The sequence below is a fragment of the Pinus tabuliformis genome, chromosome Q, assembly GCF_031772625.1.
Source record: "Pinus tabuliformis cultivar Carrire ecotype Pingquan chromosome Q, CPIR1, whole genome shotgun sequence".
Taxonomy (NCBI): domain Eukaryota; kingdom Viridiplantae; phylum Streptophyta; class Pinopsida; order Pinales; family Pinaceae; genus Pinus; species Pinus tabuliformis.
In genome coordinates this window covers 41,840,023-41,862,827 of record NC_142296.1, presented here as the reverse complement: position 1 = coordinate 41,862,827, position 22,805 = coordinate 41,840,023, and the positions used below count along the sequence as shown (strand labels likewise).

General features: G+C 41.6%; 1 protein-coding gene across 1 annotated transcript in view; it reads left to right on the top strand.

The window, feature by feature from the left end:
* The first annotated feature begins 1,727 nt into the window (after nt 1-1,727).
* The window catches only part of LOC149218190 (zinc finger CCCH domain-containing protein 17-like), a 42,641-nt gene continuing 21,563 nt past the window's right edge, over nt 1,728-22,805 (top strand). Inside the window, exons 1-8 of the mRNA XM_089386502.1 lie at nt 1,728-2,081; nt 2,322-2,423; nt 2,520-2,612; nt 2,698-2,799; nt 2,942-3,088; nt 3,293-3,412; nt 3,507-3,566; nt 4,277-4,374. Coding sequence (XP_089242628.1) covers nt 1,728-2,081; nt 2,322-2,423; nt 2,520-2,612; nt 2,698-2,799; nt 2,942-3,088; nt 3,293-3,412; nt 3,507-3,566; nt 4,277-4,374 — 1,076 coding nt within the window. The remainder of the gene's footprint in view (nt 2,082-2,321; nt 2,424-2,519; nt 2,613-2,697; nt 2,800-2,941; nt 3,089-3,292; nt 3,413-3,506; nt 3,567-4,276; nt 4,375-22,805) is intronic.

Below are 22,805 nucleotides of genomic sequence, written 5' to 3'. Positions count from 1 at the left end.
CACTCTTTGTTTTTAGCTATGGAAAGGAAGAAATTGAGATCAAATAAGTTTTCATTTAATCTATGTCACCCATCTCCTTGTGTTGAGTCAATCGAGGTTCTAATGACCCTTGAGACAATAATAATAATACTACCCTACTCGAAATTTCTAGTAGGAGATCCAAATAGAAAAACAAGATGGAAGAAGGATATCTAAGAATAACCCAATGTTTCCTAGGAGTGAGTACTTATTTCTTGTGGAAAAGTATGTACACAAATTCATAAAATTATGCCATGTGTGATGCTTAGTCATCATCCATTGTCGTGTTGAATGTATGGAAAAAATTCTCTTATGAGTGTAATAATTACATGATTGCTAATCCATAACAATGTCAATGGGTATAAAGTTACATGATTGCTAGTCCATAATAAAGTCAATGGGTATAAAGATGTTTATATTTCTTATATATTTGTGCTTTTCCAATCATTGATATGTTTTTATGGTTCACAATATAGTTGGTGTAATTAACTAATTATTGTTAAATACAAACATAGAATTTCTATGTATGCTATGTGCATGAACATTTATGACTTATAGAAATTTAAAAGAAAGAGCATATTATATATCAATGATTGTCTAGACACTCCCATAAACATTAAAGGGTTCATATATAGCTTGAGACACACATTAATGAAATCAAATTTTGAATCTCAAAAGCATTCTAATGATAAAGAATTTCTAGAAAAATAAAAGCTTTGAGGATTGTTATTTTGCAATACAGAAGTCATTGTTGATAATGAATTAATAAACTACAACTTATGTAAAGCTTCACGCTACTGGACAAACACTTGCATTGGATATCCTTTTAATATTCTCTTGAAAAGATAGACTAATGATATCATTGAATTTATAATTTAATTTATATAATTTTTCATTTGTATATTTTTAGGATATCTACCTAAATGCAATTAATTGCAAGTAAATTTAATATTTTTTATATAGATGTTTTTTTTGTAACTACATTCAATTATAATACATTCTCACATCCCATATGTAAATGTAGGTTTGTATTTTGAAAATATATATATATATATATAAATTAAATTTATAGCTTGTAACGTGTAGTACGAGCGTGGAAAGAAAAGAGAAAATTTTTAAAAAATTAAATTTGTAGCTTATAACTTGTAGTGCGAGTGTGGAAAGAAAAGAGGTGCCTTTTAGTTAAGATAACAAGCGTTCTTCCTTTCCTTAAAAAAATTTGTTTATAACAACACGCAGGCAACAAAATAGATTTGAGATAACGACACACATGCAATAAAATATTACTTGAGATAACGATAGGCATGCACTAAAATATTACTTGAGCTAACAGACAGACAAGAAAGAGACACTCGAATTGGTTGCATTGCGCGAGGAACGATGGGTGTTTACTTACTGTTCACTGGTAGTTGTTTGTTTAAATAGCAACACACATGCAAAAGCCGCGAACACGCGCTAATATTACTTCAAAGAACAACCCACATGCAAAAGCCGCGAACACGCGCTAATATTACTTCAAAGAACAACCCACATAAACAGAGAAGCCATTGCATTATCATCTGCAAACGATTGAAGAAGAACAGAAAGTGAATTTGCTGCATAATAACAGAGAAATCAACTCAAAGAAACAAAGTGTGAATTGGCTGCATAATAGCAGAGTGAATTGACTGCATAATAACAGAGAAATCATCTCAAAGAAACCCGTAGCGATGGAGATTGACATGGGTATCCTCTCTGAGAAATCTGTAGCGATGGATATCGACATGGATATCATCTCAGACAAACCAGAACCAGCAGGAGGAAATAATAAAAGCTCAACCTCCTACTCCTACAGCCACACCTCCAAAAGGGTTGTAGCTCCAAAGAGATGTGAAGAAAACATGTACAGAAGGAATAATAGCAGATGCAGGAGAGGACAGATTCAGAAAAAGGATAAAGCATGCCGCTATTGGCTTGCGGGCAATTGCAAGTACGCAAGCGACGACTGCAAATATCTGCACTCCCATGTTATTGAAGGTTCCAATGTCACTTTCTTGACTAAGTTGGTTGGCCACGATAACAAGGTATGCTTAGGTTGTTTCTTAGTTTCCTTATTTGCTTTGCATGCTTTTGGTTTGGTTGTTTCTTGCTTTGCATATTCTTGATTTAGTTGCTTGCTCGCTCTGCATAATCACTTTATCAGAGTGTTTCCTTATTATTTGCTCTGTTTCTTAGTTTGGTAAAGTTTAGGTGAGCGTTAAATTTTTTCTGGGTATCCTTGATTTGTATGCATATCCGTTTGATAATTGAACTCCTTCCCGCAGCCTATTCGAGGAATCACTTTTCTTTCGCATTCAGGATCTGCCAAACTCTGTTCTGTTGGCCAAGATAACAAGCTTATAGCCTGGGACTGCCATACAGGGCAGGTACTTTAAGCTTTTACATACACTAAAATTCTCCTCTCCTCTCTCTCCTCTCTTCTAATCTATTTATGAAAGCTTACCATCTTCTTTCTTAAACAGGGCACGGATATCCCCTTGGGCAGCGACAGCAAAGTTGGATGTCTTCTGAGTGAAGGTTCATGGCTTTTTGTCGGCCTTTGTAATGTTGTCAAGGTAATTTAACACGCTTAGCCTTAGCCTCATAATTGATTTAAACAGAATGAATTCCGTAAATTAACACAGTGTATCTACTTTGCAGGTTTTGAATACTGTCAACTTGACAGAGTTAATATTAGACGGCCCTAAGGGACAAGTCCATGCCCTGGCAATCGCTAATCAAACGATTTTCGCTGGAACACATGTAAGGAAACTCCTGCCTTGCCTTTGCCTTGCCTTTCTGTAATCACGTGTCATTAGTTTTGCTCTATCAAATTAAATATAGGTAATTATTTTATTGAATTATATAGCCCTGCTGATTTGTTTTTTTACTTTCCATACCACAGGATGGCACTATTCTGGCATGGAAGTTTAATTCTGCAACCGATACATTTGACCCTGCAGCGTTCCTCACAGGTCATATGTTGCCTGTTATCTCATTAGTCTCAGAGAAAGATAGATTGTACTCTGCTTCTATGGACCACACAATAAGAGTAAGTTTCTTTGTATTTTGCAAATACTTTTATTTGTTTACAAATCAAGAGAATCTGTTGTTTTCCTTAAAACTAGTTCAATTTGGATATAGCAGTACTCCTAATAAATATCAATGTTTTCCATGAACTTGCAATTCAAGAAAAGTACATCTTAGATTTAGATGATTTAATTTTATATTTGACATTGTCCAAACAAATTCACAGGTTTGGGACTTGAGAACTTTTGAATGTATACAGACCTTGAAAGATCACACGTCAGTTGTGATGTCTCTTATTTGTTGGGACCAATTTCTCTTGTCGTGCTCTTTAGACGGCACAGTGAAGGTGAGGAAAGTTTCTTGATATATATCATTACATCTATCTGGAAATATGAAGGTGTACAAAGCTCATTGGAGGTTTTTACCTCATTAAAATCCAGGTCTGGGCTGCTGCATCAACTGGAGCCCTTGAAGTGGTTTACACTCATATTGAAGAACATGTATGTTCATTGTTATCTATATCCTTGTTGTCTACAATTTTTTTATGCATTGTCTATTTAGATGTTAACTTATGCAAAAACATGTTTACTAAGCTGCAATGCAATATTGTCTCTTTCTTAAAGTTGTTTGTCCTCTATCTATGAATTATCAACAAAGCTACATTGATCTATGCTTCCAAGGTAGCCTTAGGATTTGAAATCATAGATGGGTAACAATTCAATGGGATGGTGTTGCCTTTGTTTTTTCATTTTTTTTTCAGCGCAAATAGCTTACAGATGATATCTTAAATAGTTTTATTATACTTGTTCTAGTTTGTTGCAACTATTTAATTTTATGATTTATCGACTGTCGTAGTTTAGAGACCTAGGGAAAGACCTTTGTGAATCAGAAACTACATACAAGAACGAAAGAAAGTTTTTCATAGTTCCCTTTGGGGATTTCTTGACATTTTTAAAACCTAAATAACTAGGTTGAGAGCTTATAGTTTGTGCTTGGAAAGCATATCAAATTCTCTATGGATTCATGCCTGGAGAAGATATAGTATGGATTTGGAGAGCCATATGAAAATTCTATGTACTTTATTGGATTCTTAGCTGTATAGATTTTCTGAATTGAATTGACATGTTTTAACATTCATGTCCTATCTAGTCACTAGATAATGCACAAGGTTTATAAGTGAATTAATTTTTCTTGGTTTCCTTTTGCGCAGGGTGTTCTTGCATTGAGTAAAATGAACGATGAACAAGCCAAACCTATTTTGCTTTGTTCTTACAATGATAACAGTGTGCGCCTTTATGACCTGCCATCGTAAGTATACATGTTATTGGTTGGGTCATTTTCTGCATGGTTTAGAATGTTATTTGACTTTTTCATAGTTGCAAATATCTAGTTGCTTGAGACAATAAAATGCTCAAAATTTGTTAAATATGGGAATTTCAAGAGTCTTCAAATTATAATGTGTTGTAGTGTTGAATGTACATAACACTAGCATGTTACAATACCGCATGGTCTTGCTAATCTTTTTACTTTAATAGTGCATTGTCTTGTTGCCAAATCTCTTTAATTTGATAACGCATCGTCTTGCTAAACCTTTCGATCCCGAGATTGCATTCGTTATAATTTTGTGGGCACTAGACTCATTGCACACACACACAATCCAACAACAACTTCCTATTAAATTTACATAGCGAACTGAAACACATTGATGTGTCTAACCAAAAACAAATTATGCAGAATGAAACTTATAAAACTAGCAATTTGATCATGCACAATAAACATATTACACACATGTTCTGCCCATTTAATAGTTCTTCATTAAATTCTTCTCAAAACCTACTCGAACTCCCTTACTGGGATGATGGCCCTCGAAGAAATTAGATATACAACAATTGCCATGGATCTGATCCAGCGGATCAGGCCCTAGATCCATCCTCTTTCTGGCTTATCGGGATCTCCTTTGCTGGTCTGTGCTCTTTCCTCAGACTTGGCACAACAACAAATCTGCAATATTACTCATGCATATCTCCTTTGCTACTCTGTGCGCTTTCCTTAGACCTGGCACAACAACTGCACAACAAACTGCAATATTACTTATGCAGATCTCCTTTGTAGCTCAGTGCCCTTTCATCGGGCTTGTTACAGTGGAATATCAAACTCCTCCTCCTGAGGCTAGTTCCGATGTATGGTGTGTCTTCTCCTTGGATCCATCTCAGCCTCCTTTTGGTAGATCTCGAAAGAACATCTCGCTCCTTCAGATCTACAGGCCATGTCCCTGTTGTTAGTGTTGCTAGTCCATATTCAACCTTAGGAGCCTCTTACTATTGATCATGTACCCTTGTTGGCTTGCTTGGCCGTCTCAACCTTGCTCAGTTTGTTGGGCCCTTTTGGTCCTCTCGGCCCTTCTGGCCCTCTTGGCCCTCCCGACCCTTCTGGCTCTCTTGTCTCTCTTTCCAAGCCACCTTCAACAGGCCCTCAAAGGTCTGAGGCCTACTCAGCCTTCTCCTCCACAAGATGCTCTATTGTCGACAACTTCCTATAGGCCCTCTTGGCCCTCAAATTTTTGAGGCCTACTCGGCCTTCTCCTCCGCAAGGTGCTCTCTTGTCAACTACCTTCCATAAGCCCTCTCAACCCCTAAAGGTTTGAGGCCTACTTGACCTTCTCCTCTTGAAAAAATCACTCTCTTGTCGACCACCTTCCACAAGCCCTCTCGACCCTCAAAAGTCTAAGACCTACTCTACTCGGCCTTCTCCTTCACAAGATGCTCTCTTGCTCGGCCACCTTCCATGAGCCCTCTTGGTCCTTAAAGGTCTAAGGCCTACACAACCTGTGAGAATAACTCTCTCGCCAAGCCACACCATGACGAGAATGAATCACTCACCCTTGTACTTATACTTCTCGAAAGGGTGTACTGCCATGGGTCATAATACCATGGGTCATTCAAATACTATGGGTAATACCATAGCCCCATCACTTAGCCCACTTACACCACACGAGAGAATACTCTGATGCTACCCAAAACATCAACACTCCCTCTTAGCAAGTGATTTATTCTCACAACACCACCTCGAAGTGGCTTTGCCTTTAAACCTAGAACACATTTCCACCCTTGATTTGCTACCATAACTACTCCATATGACACAAAGGCAATTCTCATTATATGACAAGGGCTCTTCTTTATAGACACCATACTCTTAGAAGATTCCTGCTTTTGAGCATCCTGCATGGCCATCTTGCACCATGATTTCCTGAACCTGAAGGATGTCTTCCTCTAAGCTATTGACTCCCTCTAAGCCTATTGACTCTCTCTGAAGACTAACTCCCTCCTGAGCCTTCTCACTCCCTCTCAATCCTAACTCCCTCTCACTCCAGATTGCAGGCCTTCTCGATGCTCAAGGTCTTTACTTCACATTCACTTAAAGTTTCTCACTGGATCTCCAATGGCTATCTCAACCCTCTGAAGTATCTTTCTGAGATACAAAATCTAGCACCCGGTCTTTAAGTGAGGAAGGTATTTTTGGAAGAACCACCTAGAACTGGCTTACCCTTTGGTTCTTGTGCAATGTCCGAAGCCTCATTCTCCATGTTGTAGCTCCCAGTGCTAGGTCTATCTAGCATTGCTTCCAAACCGCTCGACTGGTATGGTCTCTTTCTCTCCCTTTGAGGGATGACCTCCGCCAATCTTGTTGGCAATCCTTTGTACATTTTGTACGACCTTTGCAAGTGGCCCTCTTGGTTGTTACAAGATTTGCTAGCTTGTGCTTGTCGCCACAAATTCTTTTCCCAACGACTCCTACTGGCCATTGCATCCTGCAACTACTCGATCATGCCAAACACAATTCTCTACCTGCGGCACGATCCTTCGCATTGCTTTGTGGCACTAGGCCTGTTGATCCTGGCCTTTACGGCCCATACAAGCAATGTGCCATACTTAGCCAACTCTCCTGGCATGGGTATTCAAAGCATTGTTGCTACTTGCAATAGTTCCAATAGCTCCTTCTTAGAGCTATCACCTGTGTGAATCTCATATCCAACTGCCTTTCTCAAAAACCATGCTCTGACAACATGTTAGAATTTTGTGGGCACTAGATTCAATGCGCACAAACACACACTAGATCTGGTAACAACTTCCTATTAACTTTACACAACTAATGAACTGAAACACACTGATGTGTCTAACCAAAAACAAATTATGCACAACAAAACTTATAAAACCAACAATTAGATCATGCACAATAAGCATATTACACACAAGTTTCTCCCAATCAACAGTTCTTCATTAATTTTTTCCCAAAACCTACTTGGGCTCCCTTATTGGGATAATGCCCCTCGAGGAAATTACATTTACAACAATTATCCTGGATCTGATCTAGCGAATCAAGCCTTAGATCCATCCTCGATCTGGCTTACATGGATCTCCTTTGCTGCTCCGTGCTATTTCCTCAGACTCAACACAACAAAAAGCTTGCAATTTTAGTCATCAAGATCTCCTTTGCTACTCTGTGCTCTTTCCTCGGACTCGACACAACAAGAAATCTGCAATATTACTCACATAGATCTCCTTTGTTGCTCTGTCCTCTTTCCTCAGAACTGAGCACTAGTGTATCACAACACTCCTCCTGAGGCTAGTGTTGTTGTATGGTGTGTCTTCTCCTCAGACCCATCTCGGCCTCTTCTTGGAAGATCTTGAAGGAACATCTTGCTACTCCTCCAGATCTATAGGCTATGCCCCTGCTGTTAGTTCTATTGTTTCATACTCAAACCTAGGGGCCTCTTGCTCCTGATCCTCTACCCTAGTTGGCTCGTTCAACCCTCTCAGCTCTGCTCGGCTCGATGGGATTTTTTGGTCCTCTCGACCCCCTTCTAGCCCTCTCAGCCCTTTTTCTAAGCCACCATCTAGACGCCCTTTCGACCATCAAAGGTTTGAGGCCTACTTAACCTTCTCTTCCACAAGATGCTCTCAGCCCCCCCCCCGCCACCTTATCACCCTAATAAGGAGAGGTGGTTACTATGAAGAGCCAATTCCCAATGTACCATACTCAAAATGTGTTAAAATTGGAAACCAAACTCCACATGGGTCATCTTATTTATGACAACTTATATTTTTATTAGATTCCTCTCTTAGAGAGGTGTAGGATTGATCTAAAGATCATCTAATTATAACATGTACAAATGAAGTTATGAATTTATTTTGATTATGGACAAATTGTCAAGGTCGGCCAGCCAACTCATGTAGGCTCTGAATCCCAACAGTGACGTCTATTCATCCTCAACGTTAGCCTATAAATACATGATGCCTCATCCTCATTTGGACATACTTCACTTCTCACACATCTCTCTCCCTCACATGATTGGGTATGGATTTCTGGGCAGCTCTCCACACGTGCAAAGAAGAACTGTACTTTTATGTTCCAGCAATTGACCAGTGTTGACCAAATTTGCAGAACGCTGTTTTCACTGTGTTAACCAAGCGTTGACCTGTTTTTGGTGCGATTCTGGGTGGAGGAATTATGTCCTAGCAAGACGCAGATCTGGGCACAAGAACCGAGCCAATCTGAACTCCTGTTTGACCAGCGTTGACTGTACCAGGGCTGGCCGCAGACTTGACTTTTGTTGACCAGTTTTGACTAGACCTTTTCGGAGTGTTTTGGGCTTATTAGACTTGTTGTTGGAGGCCGAAGTTGATTGGGTTTGACCGAGCTGAATTGAGGAAGAAATCTGCCCTGTTGACCAACGTTGACTTTTCTGGTTAGGGCTCTTTTGCTACTGCTATAAATTATCAAAATTTGTAAATTGTACTCCCCCTCTGCTGAACTATTGAAGACTAAAAGAAGATTTAATCAAGGGATCCCCACATTGGGGTTTGTCCTTGGTTGGTGCCACATCTTGTGTCCTCTTTCCTTGGCTTGTCTTCTACTGTTTATGTTTATGTTCTATCAGCATTTTACTTACATGTTTATGTGATTGCTAAACTGAAATTGATATTGGGCTCATAAAGATATTGAAGTAAAATTGCTTTAAAGCATAGAACATACCATTGTTGCCTAAAATTAACATGGTATCGGAGTTGAGGTGAAGACAAAGCCCAAGCAAGAGTGAAAGAGCAATCACCAAAGACAGTTGGACAAGGACAAAAGACTCAATGGGTTCCTCATCCTACTTCCTGGCTGAAGACAAGCTCCATGACGAATCTGACTATCATGGATGGAAGATGTCTCTTGATTTGACCTTGGAAGAGAAGGAAGTGATGGATTATGTGCAGGGTAAAACCCCTGAGCCTCCTTCAAATGCACCAACTGCTGCGAAGACCAAGTACAATAAGGTTGAAGTCAAAGCGAAGAAGATTATCAGGGATTCCAGTGACAAGCATCTGGTGGCCTATATCTCCGAATTGAAGACCTCCAAGGAGATATACGACAGGTTGGTCGGCATGTTCAAGGTTAGTAATGCTAATCAAATTATCTTTCTCAAGAATAAGTTGAATGATATACATTCAATCCTATTTCTTGAGGATTACTGAGATCAAGAATGATTTACTCTCGATTGGAGAAGTCATTCCTGACAGGGAACTTACTCTCACCACCCTTGGAGGACTCCCACCTGAGTGGTATGTATTTAGAACCATTATAATCATCAATGGTCGAATTCCAGGGTTTGAAGAATTGATGTCGAGACGCATTCAAGAAGAAACAAGAATGATGGAGAAAGAAATGCCTTCTAATAGAAACAACCCCACTACATTCTCCGCTTATGCCAAAAGGAGGAATAATGTAGGGTCTAAAGGTCATTTCCATGGAAAGCTTGGATCTAAGGGAGGAAGGAAGGGCAAGTGCTTTGTTTGCAATAAGTTTGGCCACTATGCAAGGGAATGTCCTAATAAAAGGGATACACCTCGAGATGATGACTATCATAACAACTCCAGGGCCAACTTCAACAATAACAACAACGATCAAAGGAATGGCAGGTCCAATGGCAAAGGAAAAAGGAATGCGCGACATCAAGGAAATGGTTGACCCTCCAAGAAATCAAAGAACTCCAGGTATGATGAACCCAATGTTGTTAACAATAAGCAAAAAGAGTACTATCTTATATCGACGCTCTTAACTGCCTCTCCTCTGGATACTTTGGGAAATTCGCTGATTGATAGTAGTGCCTCAAGGCACTTCACCGGATACAAGGAAGCCCTCCCTAATCTGATAGAAAAGGAGACAAACTTGGAGATCATCCTTGGAGACGATACCACCTATCTCGTGAAGGGAGTAGGGAATGTTACCCTTCAATTGAATCAAGGTAACACTATTCACTTGCAAGAAGTACTATATGTACCCGATCTCAAGAAGAACCCGGTGTCCATTTCAGCAATGGAAGATAAAGGATTCAAGGTGGCTTTTATTGATGGAAAGGTACGTGTTTGGAAAAGAAATTTAAAGGATGCTTTTACTCTTAGGTTCAAGGTTGAAACTTTGTATCAAGTTGGAGGAAGTCCATTGGGAGCCATGTCTTGCGACACATCTCTACAATTTGAACCATGGCACCGGAGGTTTGCCCATCTTCATTATAAGGCCCTACCTGATGTGAGACAGATTGTCACGACCACGAGTTGAGGTGCGCTCACATGCGCGACGGGCGACGGTGGGAGACAAACTTTAGTTATGTGCGACGAGTCGAGTTTGCGACGATGAGCGGTTGCATTCGGTTAAACGCTCCTCGGCAAGTGTGCGACGACAAGTTGTGCATGGTGCGATGAGTTACTTGGAGAGTCAAAAACCGAGATTGGGAAAATCAACTAAGTATGGGTGCACGTATGACAAGTTATAAGAGGTGTCGAAAAATTGACGAGTTGGGCCAACAGATGGTGGCAGACGCCCTGGGCGGGCCGACGTGCGCAAACGGACGAGTTGGTTGGCCGACGTGTTGTTTGGTATTTTTCATGGGCAATTTCTGTGGTCGGCCTGCCACCTTAAATCATGGAGAATGCCTATATATTGGAGATGGCGAGTTGGAGAAAGGGGCCATCGAACTCAAGCAAGTTCAAGTGAGCAAAGCTAAGTTGCACGAAATGGGGAAACGGATACGAGTTTTCGAAATGGGCACGGGTACGAAACGTGACCCCCCCCCCAATTTTGGAAATGGGGAAACGCAATATATATCTATATGTATATATATATATATATTAGGACATTTAAGAAATATGTGCAATCATAAAGCATATATGATACATTCTAATTTATTACATTATGATTAATATGTCAATTGTCAATGCATAAACTATAAGTCTGTAAATTTACATCACATTTACTCATGAATGATCACATAATGAAAATAGCAATATCCAAAATCAGCCACGAGAAATTTCTAATTTCTTGTCTTGTGCTTGATTGGGAGTCTCCTCCTACATAGTCAAACGACCTTAGTGCTCTTGATTAAATACAAGTTCCATACCCTAGTACCCTACATGCTCTTGATTATTGGGAGTCTCCCCTGCATAGAGGGCTTGGTTCTCTTGATTAAATACAAGTTCCATACCCTAATACATGACAAAATCCAATGGAAACATTGCAATCCCCCAATCCTGAAATCCTGAAAAACAAATAAGTCTGCTGGATTTTGAGTGAGATCTAAAATTCTACTTTCTCCATATGAAATCCAATGAGGGCGAAAGCACTCTCAAACATCCTGAGTCATTTCATGGTAATGTTAAAAATTTAAGTAAAATGATGAAAATGAAAAATAAGAATTTAACATTACCATGAACTGCATATCAACACTAGGGCCATAGGCTTGAACATTAGGCTGCCCCACTCAAAAAATCCTCTTTTTTATAACTTGAGAGGCATCTAGAAGCATCCAGAAGATATATTAGTCGCCCAATAAAAAATTAGAAGCGAAAAAATAAAAATAAAATACAAGATAAAATCAAGCTGGAAGAGGAAACTTCGTTGTATGGCCTGGAAACTCGTTTCCAGCCATATTGGCCACGTTTCCTACTCAGGAAACGAGCCAATATGGCTGGAAATGCGTTTCCAGGCCGTCTGGTATGAGTTTCCTCGTTTCCATTTCGTTTTCAGCCGGAAACGGACCCTTCTCCAATGTTTTCTGCAACTTAGGAGCAAAGTAATACTTGGGCGAGAAAGAGGAAGAGCAAAAGATCAAGGGCGAGGTGCAGGCGGATCGAGGGCCGCAGTACCGAGCTGAGGAGAAAGAGAAGCGAGTTGCGGAAGGTTTGCGGTGCGACGAGCTGCGGAAAGTCTGCCGAGTTACGACGAGCTGCGGAGGGCGACCCGACCTGGCAAGGTGGGCGCCTTTGCTCGACGACGAGTTGTGGAGAGCAACGGTGCAGACGAGCTACAGATAGTAACTGGTGCGACGAGTTGTGGACAGTTCTCGATGCGATGAGCTGTGGAGGGTGACCCGACCCGACAGGGTGGGCGCTTCTGCCCGGTGACGAGTTGCATGACACGACGGACATGGGCAGTCCTGAATGACGAACAAGTGGGCGTTGCTAAACGGAGGGCGACCCGACACGAGCAGGCCGAGTTGCTAAAAAATTGGCAAAATTGCTAAGGTGAAATTTGGGGTTCCTTGGCAAAGGTTGTACTCATAAATAAAGTTGTAAAAGACTGAATTATTATTATTGGGCAGACTCTAATCTGGGAATTTCCCCTCCCATTAAGAGAGTATTTTCGCTGTGCATATTGATAAATGAAGATGATGTAAATGTTATTTCCGCTATGTAATGAATGTGCTTAGTAGAATTGAAGAGAAAGAACTAAGTGTTGAATGTTAGGCGTAGCCCGTACTCATAAGTATTGGTGAAAAGAAAGTGGGTAGTGGTGCCGCGCCTGCCTATGTGCGTTGAAAGACCACCGCCAGGATAGGGGCGTGACAGTTGGTATTAGAGCTTTGGTTTCCGCGGGCTTTGAACGATTTGTAGATTGAAGATTTGAAGAAAAGTGAAGTAGGTAGTGAAGCAGTGTGCTTGGGCCAAGCTGAACGATAGGACATGGCAAGTTGGGAAGAATGCCAAGGGAGGCTCTTGCTTACCTTATACTGGTTGAGGCTTATGAAAGAAGAGAACCCACGGATTCATGATGAACTTGAGGTCTTGGAAAGGAATGCTGAAGAGGAACTTCTTCGACTTGGTTGGGCAATGGAGCAGGATGTAGCTGCAAATTGCGATGAAGAAGAAGAAGTCGTGATGTATGAAGATGTTGCAGATGTGACAATGATGGAGGAAGAACTTGAGGCACTTCCAATTGCTTAAGTTGAACCGGGATCGTACATATTGCAAACATTGACGGATGAAGGCACTCACATGGAGGAGCCTCATGATGAAGTAAGTATTCCTATTATTACTTGTGTTTCATTGGATATTTTGGAGGATGGGCCATATGCGGGGAAGGGCAAAGACAGTTTGTTGATGCGATGGACAACCTTACCATGGATGTCTCCGATGAGACCTTGTGCAGAGAAGTAAGGAACATTGATTGTTGCAGAGCTTGTTGGGGTAGGTTGTGACCTCATGGCAGGGGATGCAAATGCTCGTGACAAGGGAGGAACATGATGATCATTGCAGGGGATGGGTCGTGCTTTAGCCATATGGATAATTGGCTAAGTGCTCGACATGACTCATGGATAGATTGGAGAGAGGGCACACCAAAGTTATGATGATATGATACTTGGGTGGACTTTTTCATGGCTGTGACCAAGAGGCTGTCTTGGTGGACCTTTAGTGGGGGAGGCAGTGATGATGGAAGGAACTTGTGATATGATATGATATGATGTGCTATGTGGTTTGAGTGACCGAGGGCACTAAACCTGTTTGAGGACTAGGATGAGATTACAAATGTTGTGATGAGTCTACTTTGATAGACAACATGGGCAGCTTGAGTCATGGACATCGAGTTGGATAGATGGAGCATGGCAGACATTATGCAGGGACATTTTGTAGGTGCACTTATATAGAGATGTCACTTATGGGCATCCAATGAGGAGTGCCAAGGCAGGGATGTTGTGTGGATGGACTTGCTGATGCAACATGGAGACATTTTACTTATGAGTTGATGGGGATGTTGTGCACTTTTGTACAACAAGGCCATGGACTGGTTGGATTTGTGAGCAGACTATGAGAGTATTCCTACCACATGGAGTGCAGAGGCATCTTGCAGTGGCATTTGAGACTGAGACATGTATGCTTGCCGAGATGTTGGATGGAGATGATTCGTGGAGCTCATGATGACTTGAGATTGTTGCAGCCATTGGAGACTTCATGTTATGGTGGTCTTGGAGTATCTGATCCATTGAGGAGCTGAGGTCAGTGGTGTACTTGATTTTAATGTAGTGTGGGATGCATACTCTTGGGCACATTTATGGGGTGTGTTCAGAGGGAGTGACTTGATGGAGATGATCGAGACAAGACACTTTGGAGTTGGTGGAGTTGCAGCGATGATGATGCCTTGGTGGCAGCACTTGGGCATGGGTTGATCCGATGAGACTTAACCACTTTGATATACATAGTGGCTGATTGGTTTATGACCATGGGCAACACATGGATGATGAGACAGGTGTATGCTTGTCCCCTTTGACAGGTTTGATGGATAGCATATTGCAAATGTGATGGAGGTTGCTTCATGGACCTGGATATGGTACATTGAGAGTTATTTTGATGGGAGGAGCTCTTCATTTTGAGGGATGGACCTCACACATATATGGATGCTGATGTTTGGATAGATGCCACTGATTGATATGCAACACATCGACACCAACATCATGGAAAACATGTTACAGACGAGATGGGGACTATTTCATGGACCTAGGCATGGCTTACTTACATTTTGATGGAGATGGCATGGATTCTTGATGAAGTTGATGTTGTGATGAGATGTTGAGAGAAACGACTGATGATGGCATGAGGACGTGCATTCTCATGATTTGAGTGTGATGGTTGGACTGATCACCCGACTAGTTCGAGTCATGGGGAGCTATAACAATGTACTGAGCTATGTCTGAAAGATATGTCGGGGTTTTTACTGAGATATGTTTGAGTTGGGTTGGAGTATCATGGCATTAGTTCACATGATGACGATACATGATGGGGTTGACACGATATATGTTACTGTGATAGCATGTAGCTTAAGTTGGAGGGACTAGCCATTCATGGTGGGTCAGCATGTGGAGATTGCGATAGATGTGGTTGATGATCATGGATTGAGGAGACTTTCCTATTCATGGAGTCATGAGCCTTGATGGTTTATGCGATGACAGAGCAGAGGTGGGCAACATGGACATTTTGCAAATGCTGGAGCTAGGGACACTTTGTAAAGTTGTATGATGGACTTGTTGAGGACGACAACCGTTTAAAGTGTGGGAGTATGTCACAACCACGAGCTAAGGCGCGCTCACAGGTGCAACGAGCGACGGTGGGAGACAAACTTCGGTTATGTGTGACGAGTCGAGTTTGTGACAACAAACGGGTGTGTTCGGTTAAACGCGCCCCGACAAGTGAGCGATGACGAGTTGTGCGACAATGCGATGAGTTACTTGGAGATTCGAAAAACCAAGATTGGGAAAATCGACTAAGTATGGGCGCATGTACGACGATTTATAAGAGGTGTCTAAAAACCGACGAGTTGGGCCGACAGATGATGGCGGAAGCCCTAGGCGGGCCGATGTGCGGAAACGAGCGAGTTGGTTGGCCGACATGTTGTTTGGTATTTTTCATGGGCAATTTGTGTGGTCGGCCTGCCACCTTAACTCATGGAGAACACCTATATATTGGAGATGACGAGTTGGAGAAAGGGGCCATCGAACTCAAGCAAGTTCAAGTGAGCAAAGCAATACATGGGCGAGCAAGAGGAAGAGAAAAAGAGCTAGGGCGAGGTGTAGGCGGACCGAGGGCCGTAGTACCGAGCCGAGGAGAAAGAGAAGTGAGTTGCAGAAGGTCTGCGGTGTGACGAGTTGCGGAAAGTCTGTGGATGGTACCGAGCTGCTGAAAGTCTGCGAAGGGCGCCGAGCTGCGACGAGTTGCAGAGGGCGACCCGACCTGGCGGGGTGGGCGCCTCTACCCGGTTATGAGCTACAGAGGGCGATGGTACGGACGAGCTGTAGAGGTTGTGATGAGCTACGGGCAATTACTGGTTCGACGAGCTGCGGAGAGCGACCCAAACCGGCAGGGTGGGCGCCTTTGCTTGGTGACGAGATGCATGCCACGACGGACGTGGACAACCCTGAACGACAAACAGGTGGGCGCTGCTGAACGAAGGGCGACCCAACACGAGCAGGCTGAGTTGCTGAAAAATTGGCAAAATTGCTAAGGTGAAATTTGGGGCTTCTTGGCAAAGGCTGTACTTGTAAATAAAATTGTAAAAGACTGAATTATTATTGTTGGGTAGACTCTAATCTGGGAGTTTCCCCTCCCATTAAAAGAAAGTATTTCCATTGTGCATATTGATAAATGAAGATTATGTAAATGTTAATTGAAGATGAATGTTATTCCGCTGCATGAATGTTAACACTTGAAGAATTGGAAAATTAGTTAAGTGTTGGAGTTAGGCATAGTCCATACACTCTAGTATTGGTGAAAATAAAAAGTGTAGTGGTGCCATACCTATGTGCAGTTGAAAGACTACCGCCAGGATAGGGGCGTGACATAGATGGTGACAGGTATGCTGGAGTTCAAAACAGAGCATGAAGGTGTATGTCCGGGATGTGCCAAAGGAAAACTTACAAGGGGACCATTCCCCTCAAGTAATATCAAGACCACAAACATATTGCAATTGATCCACTCCGACATATCTGGTGTGATGCCCGTAAACTCCTTGGGAGGATACTTATATTATCTCACCTTTGTGGATGATTATTCTTGCAAGACCTAGATTTAATTCTTGAAGGAGAAGGATGAAGTGTTCACCTGGTTCCGACATTTCAAAGCCTTGATCGAAAACCAATCCGGGAAGAAAACCCAAATATTGAGGACTGGTAATGGGATCGAGTATGAATCCAATGAATTCCAAGATTATTGGAGAGAAGATGGCATTAAGAGGGAGACTACAACACCATACACTCCTAAGCAGAATGGTGTTGCTGAAAGGAAGAATCGTTGTATTGTAGAAGTTGTCCGTGCCATGCTTCATGATCAGGGCCTTCCAAAGTTTCTTTCTATGGGGTGAAGCTGCAAATACCGTCGTGTATGTTCAAAACCGATGCCCTCATCAAGCATTGGACTGCAAGACTCCTGAAGAAATGTTCATTGGTAAAAGACCTGATGTCTCTCATTTTAGAATTTTTGGAAGCCCTGAATATTTTCATGTGCCGGAAGAGAAAAGAAGCAAATTGGGTGCATTTGGGCTATAATGAAAATTCTAAGGGATATAGAATTTATGTGGTTGGTCAAAAGGAATTTGAGATAAGTCATGATGTCACCTTCGACGAAGATATGGCCCTTAGGAAGATCAACAACCTTCCTATCCTAAGGAAGGACAAAGAAGCTGACACGGGAAATCAGGGTGAAAAAGAGGACGAAATGATGCCTGATGTTGATGAACCTATGGATCCTATTGATCCACTCCCTCATGAGCCTTCCTCCTCCAAGAGGAGACCCTCATGGCTTAGGGAGACTCTCGAAGATGCTGAGAGGCACATTGCACCAAGGGGGACTTTCCATGAAAGCAAGAAGCCGAACAGGTACCAAGGATATTTGACCGCCATGAGCACTATCATTCAAAATGAGCCTTCATCATTCGAAAAAGCCGTGAAGAAACAAATATGGAAGGATGCTATGAATGAAGAATACGAGTTAATCATGAAGAATGATGTCTGGGATGTGGTCCCTAGACCATAGGACAAATTGGTTGTCACTTCTAAGTGGCTCTACAAAATCAAGCATGGAGCTGATGGAAGTGCAAAAAAGTTCAAGGCTCGCTTTGTTGCTTGAGGCTTTTCTCAAAAGGAAGGTGTAGATTACGATGAGATATTTTCATATGTTGCCTGATACACCACCATCGCTCGATCATAGCCCTGTTGCCTCGCAAGGATGGAACCTACATCAGATGGATGTCAAGACCGCTTTCTTGTATGGTTCAATCAAAGAGGAAGTCTATGTGGTAGTGCTGCTTGACCTGAATTGGGAAATGCTTTTGAGTATCGTCAACTCATAGGAGCACTGATATTCTTGGTGAACTCCCGTCCGAACACATGTTTTGCAGTTAACACATTGAGCAAATAGATGGCTGAGCCTCATCACATACATTGGATTGCTGCCAAGAATCTTTTGAGATATCTTCGGGGCACAGTCACTCATGGACTAAGATACACTGCTGGAAATGTGAGGCTACATGGTTATTCTGATGCTGATTCGGCTGGCAGTGTGGTGGATCGCAAGAGCACTTCTGGATGCTATTTTTCTTTGGGTTCTACTTCAATATACTGGATGAGTAGGAAGCATAAATCGGTTGCCTTGAGCACCGTCGAGGCTGAATACATAGCTACTAGTAAGGCCTCTTGTGAAGTTGTCTGGTTGAGGAAGCTCTTTAGTGCGTTGTGTGGACTTGTGCTGGATACCACCATGATCCTCTGCGACAACCAGAGTGGGATCCGATTATCAGAGAATCTTGTGTTTCATGATCGCTCCAAGCATATAGATATCAGGTACCACTTTATCCGGGATATGGTACAACGAGGAGCAATAAGGCTCCATCACATTGCGACTGATGAGTAGGTCGCCGATGTTCTGACAAAGCCTCTAGGGAAGGTCAAATTCTTGGCCTTCCAAGAACAACTTGGAGTCGTGGAGAGACCGTCTTATGAGGGTCTTGTATGAGATGGACATTGAGCTCTGGGAGCTCCAAGGGGCTTGGGGTACTTCTTGGAGCGATGAGCAACCATAGGGTGAGTGGTTCATCCTTCCCCTGTGATACCCCTTGGTGACATGTGGGCAGGACGAATGGTTCATCCTTCTCCTGCCGAGATAGCCTACCCATGCAGTCTAGGACTCATGGGAAGTACCTCTCATCTAGGTAATGAGTAGGGAAATGAGGATAGGGACCATAGTACTATCGATGGACGCATCGTGTACTACCATACTCCCTATGCTAGGATGTCCGATATTGATCTCAAATAAATGGGAACTGACTTCGGGTCAGTAAGAGTGGTATGAGACACTCTCTTTTGATTGGAACTGACTTCGGGTCAGTAAGAGTGGTATGAGACAATCTCTTTTGATTGGCGCTGACATCGGGTCAGTAGAGAATGGTATGATACATTCTTGATCACTTCTTCTTCTTCATAGTTCAACAGAGCAGTGCATGGATGGCAAAGATAGTCAGATTGGCAGATAGATTGGCAGGTGGAGTTCTCCCTAGTTGAGAGGGAGTGTTAAAATTGGCAACTAGGGCCAAATTCCACATGGGTCATCTTATTTATGACAGCTGATATTTTTATTAGATTCCTCTCTCGGAGAGGTGTAGGATTGATCTAAAGATCGTTTGGTTCTGACATGTACGATTGAAGTTATGAATTTATTTTGATTATGGACAAATTGTCAAGGTCGGCCAACAAACCATGTAGGCTCAGAAGCGGAACAGTCACATCTATTCATCCTCAACGTTAGCCTATAAATACATGATGCCTCATCCTCATTTGGACATACTTCATTTCTCACACATCTCTCTCTCCTCACATGATTGGGTACGGATTTCTGGGCAGCTCTCCACATGTGTGAAGGACTGTACTTTTCTATTCCAGCCATTGACCAGCGTTGACCGAATATGAAAAAGGTTGTTTTGACTGCATTGACCTGTTTTTGGTGCGATTTTGGGTGGAGGAATTTTGTCCTAGCAGGCCGCAGATATGGACACAAGAACCGAGGCAATCTGACCTCCTGTTTGACTAGTGTTGACTGTAATAGGGTTGGCCGTAGGGTTGACTTGTGTTGAACAATTTTGACTGGATTTTTTCGGACTGTTTTGGGCTTATTAGACTTGCTATTGGAAGTCGAAGTTGAGTGGGTTTGATCGAGCTGCATTGAGGAAGAAATCTGCCCTGTTGACCATCGTTGACTTTTTTGGTTAGGGCTCTTTTGCTACTACTATAAATTATTAGAATTTGTAAATTGTATTATCTCTCTCTGCTAAACTATTGAAGACTAAAAGAAGATTTGATCAAGGGTTTCCCTAGATTGGGGTTTGTCCCTGGCTGGTGCCACATCTTGTGTCTTCTTGTCTTGGCTTGTCTTCTACTGTTTATGTTCTGTCAACATTTTACTTACATGTTTATGTGATTGCTAAAATGAAATTGATATTGGGCTCATAAAGAAATTGAAGTAAAATTGCTCTAAAGCCTAGAACATACCATTGTTGCCTAAAATTAACAGAATGGGATCTAAAGGTCTCTCTCTTTTCTTTCCTTTTTCTTTGGAGTCTCATTTCCAAGTGGTCTCATTCCCTCCCTCCCCTACCTTATCACCCTAATAAGGAGTGGTGGTTATTGTGAAGAGCCAATTCCCAATGTACCATACTGGGAATGGCATCTGAAGGTCTCTCTCTTTTCTTTCCTTTTTTTGGAGTCTTGTTTCCAACTAAGTTGCAGGAAACGTGGGTCTAGGGTCTGTTTCCGTACGGAAACGAAATGGAAATGGGGAAACCCGTATCGTATGGCCTGAAAACTCGTTTCCCGCCGTACTGGCCCATTTCTTGAGGAGGAAACATGGCCAGTACAGTTGAAAACGGGTTTCTGGGCCGTACGACGGAGTTTCCTCAAGCAAATTGACTTTTTCTTATGTTTTTTTTTCATTATTTTGTTTTCTGTTTTTTAATTGGGCGACTAAAGTGGCTTCTAGTTGCTTCTAGATGCCTCTCTCAAGTTATAAAACTGACCTTCACATCATTCTCTCATCACACAATTGAGCAAGTCGTTTCTCTTGGAGACTGGCGATTTTAGCAAGGGAGAAGAGAGGAAGAGATCAGTGGTTTCAGCTAGGGCGTTTTCAACAGTGAGCAGGATATTGCATATATATAATAAAGGCTGATTTTGAGATTTGGATATATAATAAAGGTTTCTTTTGGATATTCCGATATTTTTATTTTCATTATGTGATCATTCATGAGTAAATGTGATGTAAATTTAATCATAATGTTTAAATGTAATAAATTATAATGTATCATGTATGCTTTATGATTGCACATAACATTTCTTAAATGTCCTAAATTCTAATATCTATATATATATATAGGCTGACTTGTCCCTTCATGTAGGCTGACTTGTTCTTTGCACCATGACAAGGTCTTGGAGGGTCTTTTGATTTTCTTTTGACTCAAATAAATTTTCTTTACAATATGTAACATGCCCAAAAGGGTCTTTCATACATGACAATGACTCAATTGATCTGTAGACACAATGACAAGCGCTAGAAACTTTCAATGGGTGCTTGACCTAAAAATAATTTCCCTTGAGCATGAAACCCATGCCTCAAGAATAACAATAATAAATTTATTTTTTTCATTACATCAAATAGATAAAATCATGATTACATATTTCATTATGAAGACCGAACCTAGTTACATATTTCAACGCTCCCTCTTAACTAGGGAGGTATTCATAATCCATACAAGGTACTTGGACATTCTTAATATGAAGAATTCTCATAAGAAGAGTCGGATTGGTAACCCATCTGTTTAGCATCATATCATTCAACATTGCCACATAGCAAGGACTTGACTAACAACTCTATCTCTCCACAAGATCATAGCACAATGCTGGTGAGACCAATGACTTATAGACATCATCATCATTGTCTCTCAAGGAACATGCCCCACACGGGTGTTCACAAAGTATGTCCTTCTAGGACTATTCTTATCTTGGATGCCCAGTCCTCAAGGAATATCGGTCCTCTTCGACTATTCTTATCTTGGATGCCCTACCTCATCCTCAAAGAGTATCGGATGTCAGATGCTTACCCAATCCTCCATACTTTCTTCCCAATGTGAAGACATGAATGACGTGTCTATCTCTTCCTCTCAACTAGGGAGATATACCCATTCCTATAAAAGGAATGTACCCAAGCTCCCTTTTATCCAAAGACTTGTCCAAGCTCCCTCTTAACCAGGGACTTGTCCAGGCTCCCTCTTAACTAGGGACTTGCTTCCAATAACTTTCTTCTATTGGTGGAGCTCATGGGACTCTCATCTCCTTGTGGGGATTCTTTCGATGTCATGAAGTCCATCCTTTTATTATGGAGCCTTCATCAGTCGTAGGGCATCGACCATCCATCACTTTCCTTCACGAGCTACATCAGTGATGGCATCCTTCTTTCATCAAAAAGTGATCTTCTAGTCCACATCTGGTTTTTCTTTATACAATTACCTCCTCCAATTCATGTTTACTTTCGAATCTTCCATCCAACCACATGAGTGCTAGTTGTAGATGACATCTACAACCCTATTTTCGGTAGCCCTGTATGAACCCATCCAGATGTTGTTCAAAAATAAAAAATGAACATCAAATCAAAGTTACCTTTTGTGATGGCCTTTTATCATGACATCTTGCTTGCCTACAACATATTGCATATTCATAAACACATCTCCAAGACTTCATGTGTCAAGGGTATTCTTTCTTTTATAGACCTTATCAAGGCCTTCATACCTTCTTAATGGAGATGTTACATCAGATTCTTTATCGGATGTTGATTCCTTATCTTATGAGACCATAGTTGCAACTTTTACGATCTCTTCTTTCTTCCTTAACATAT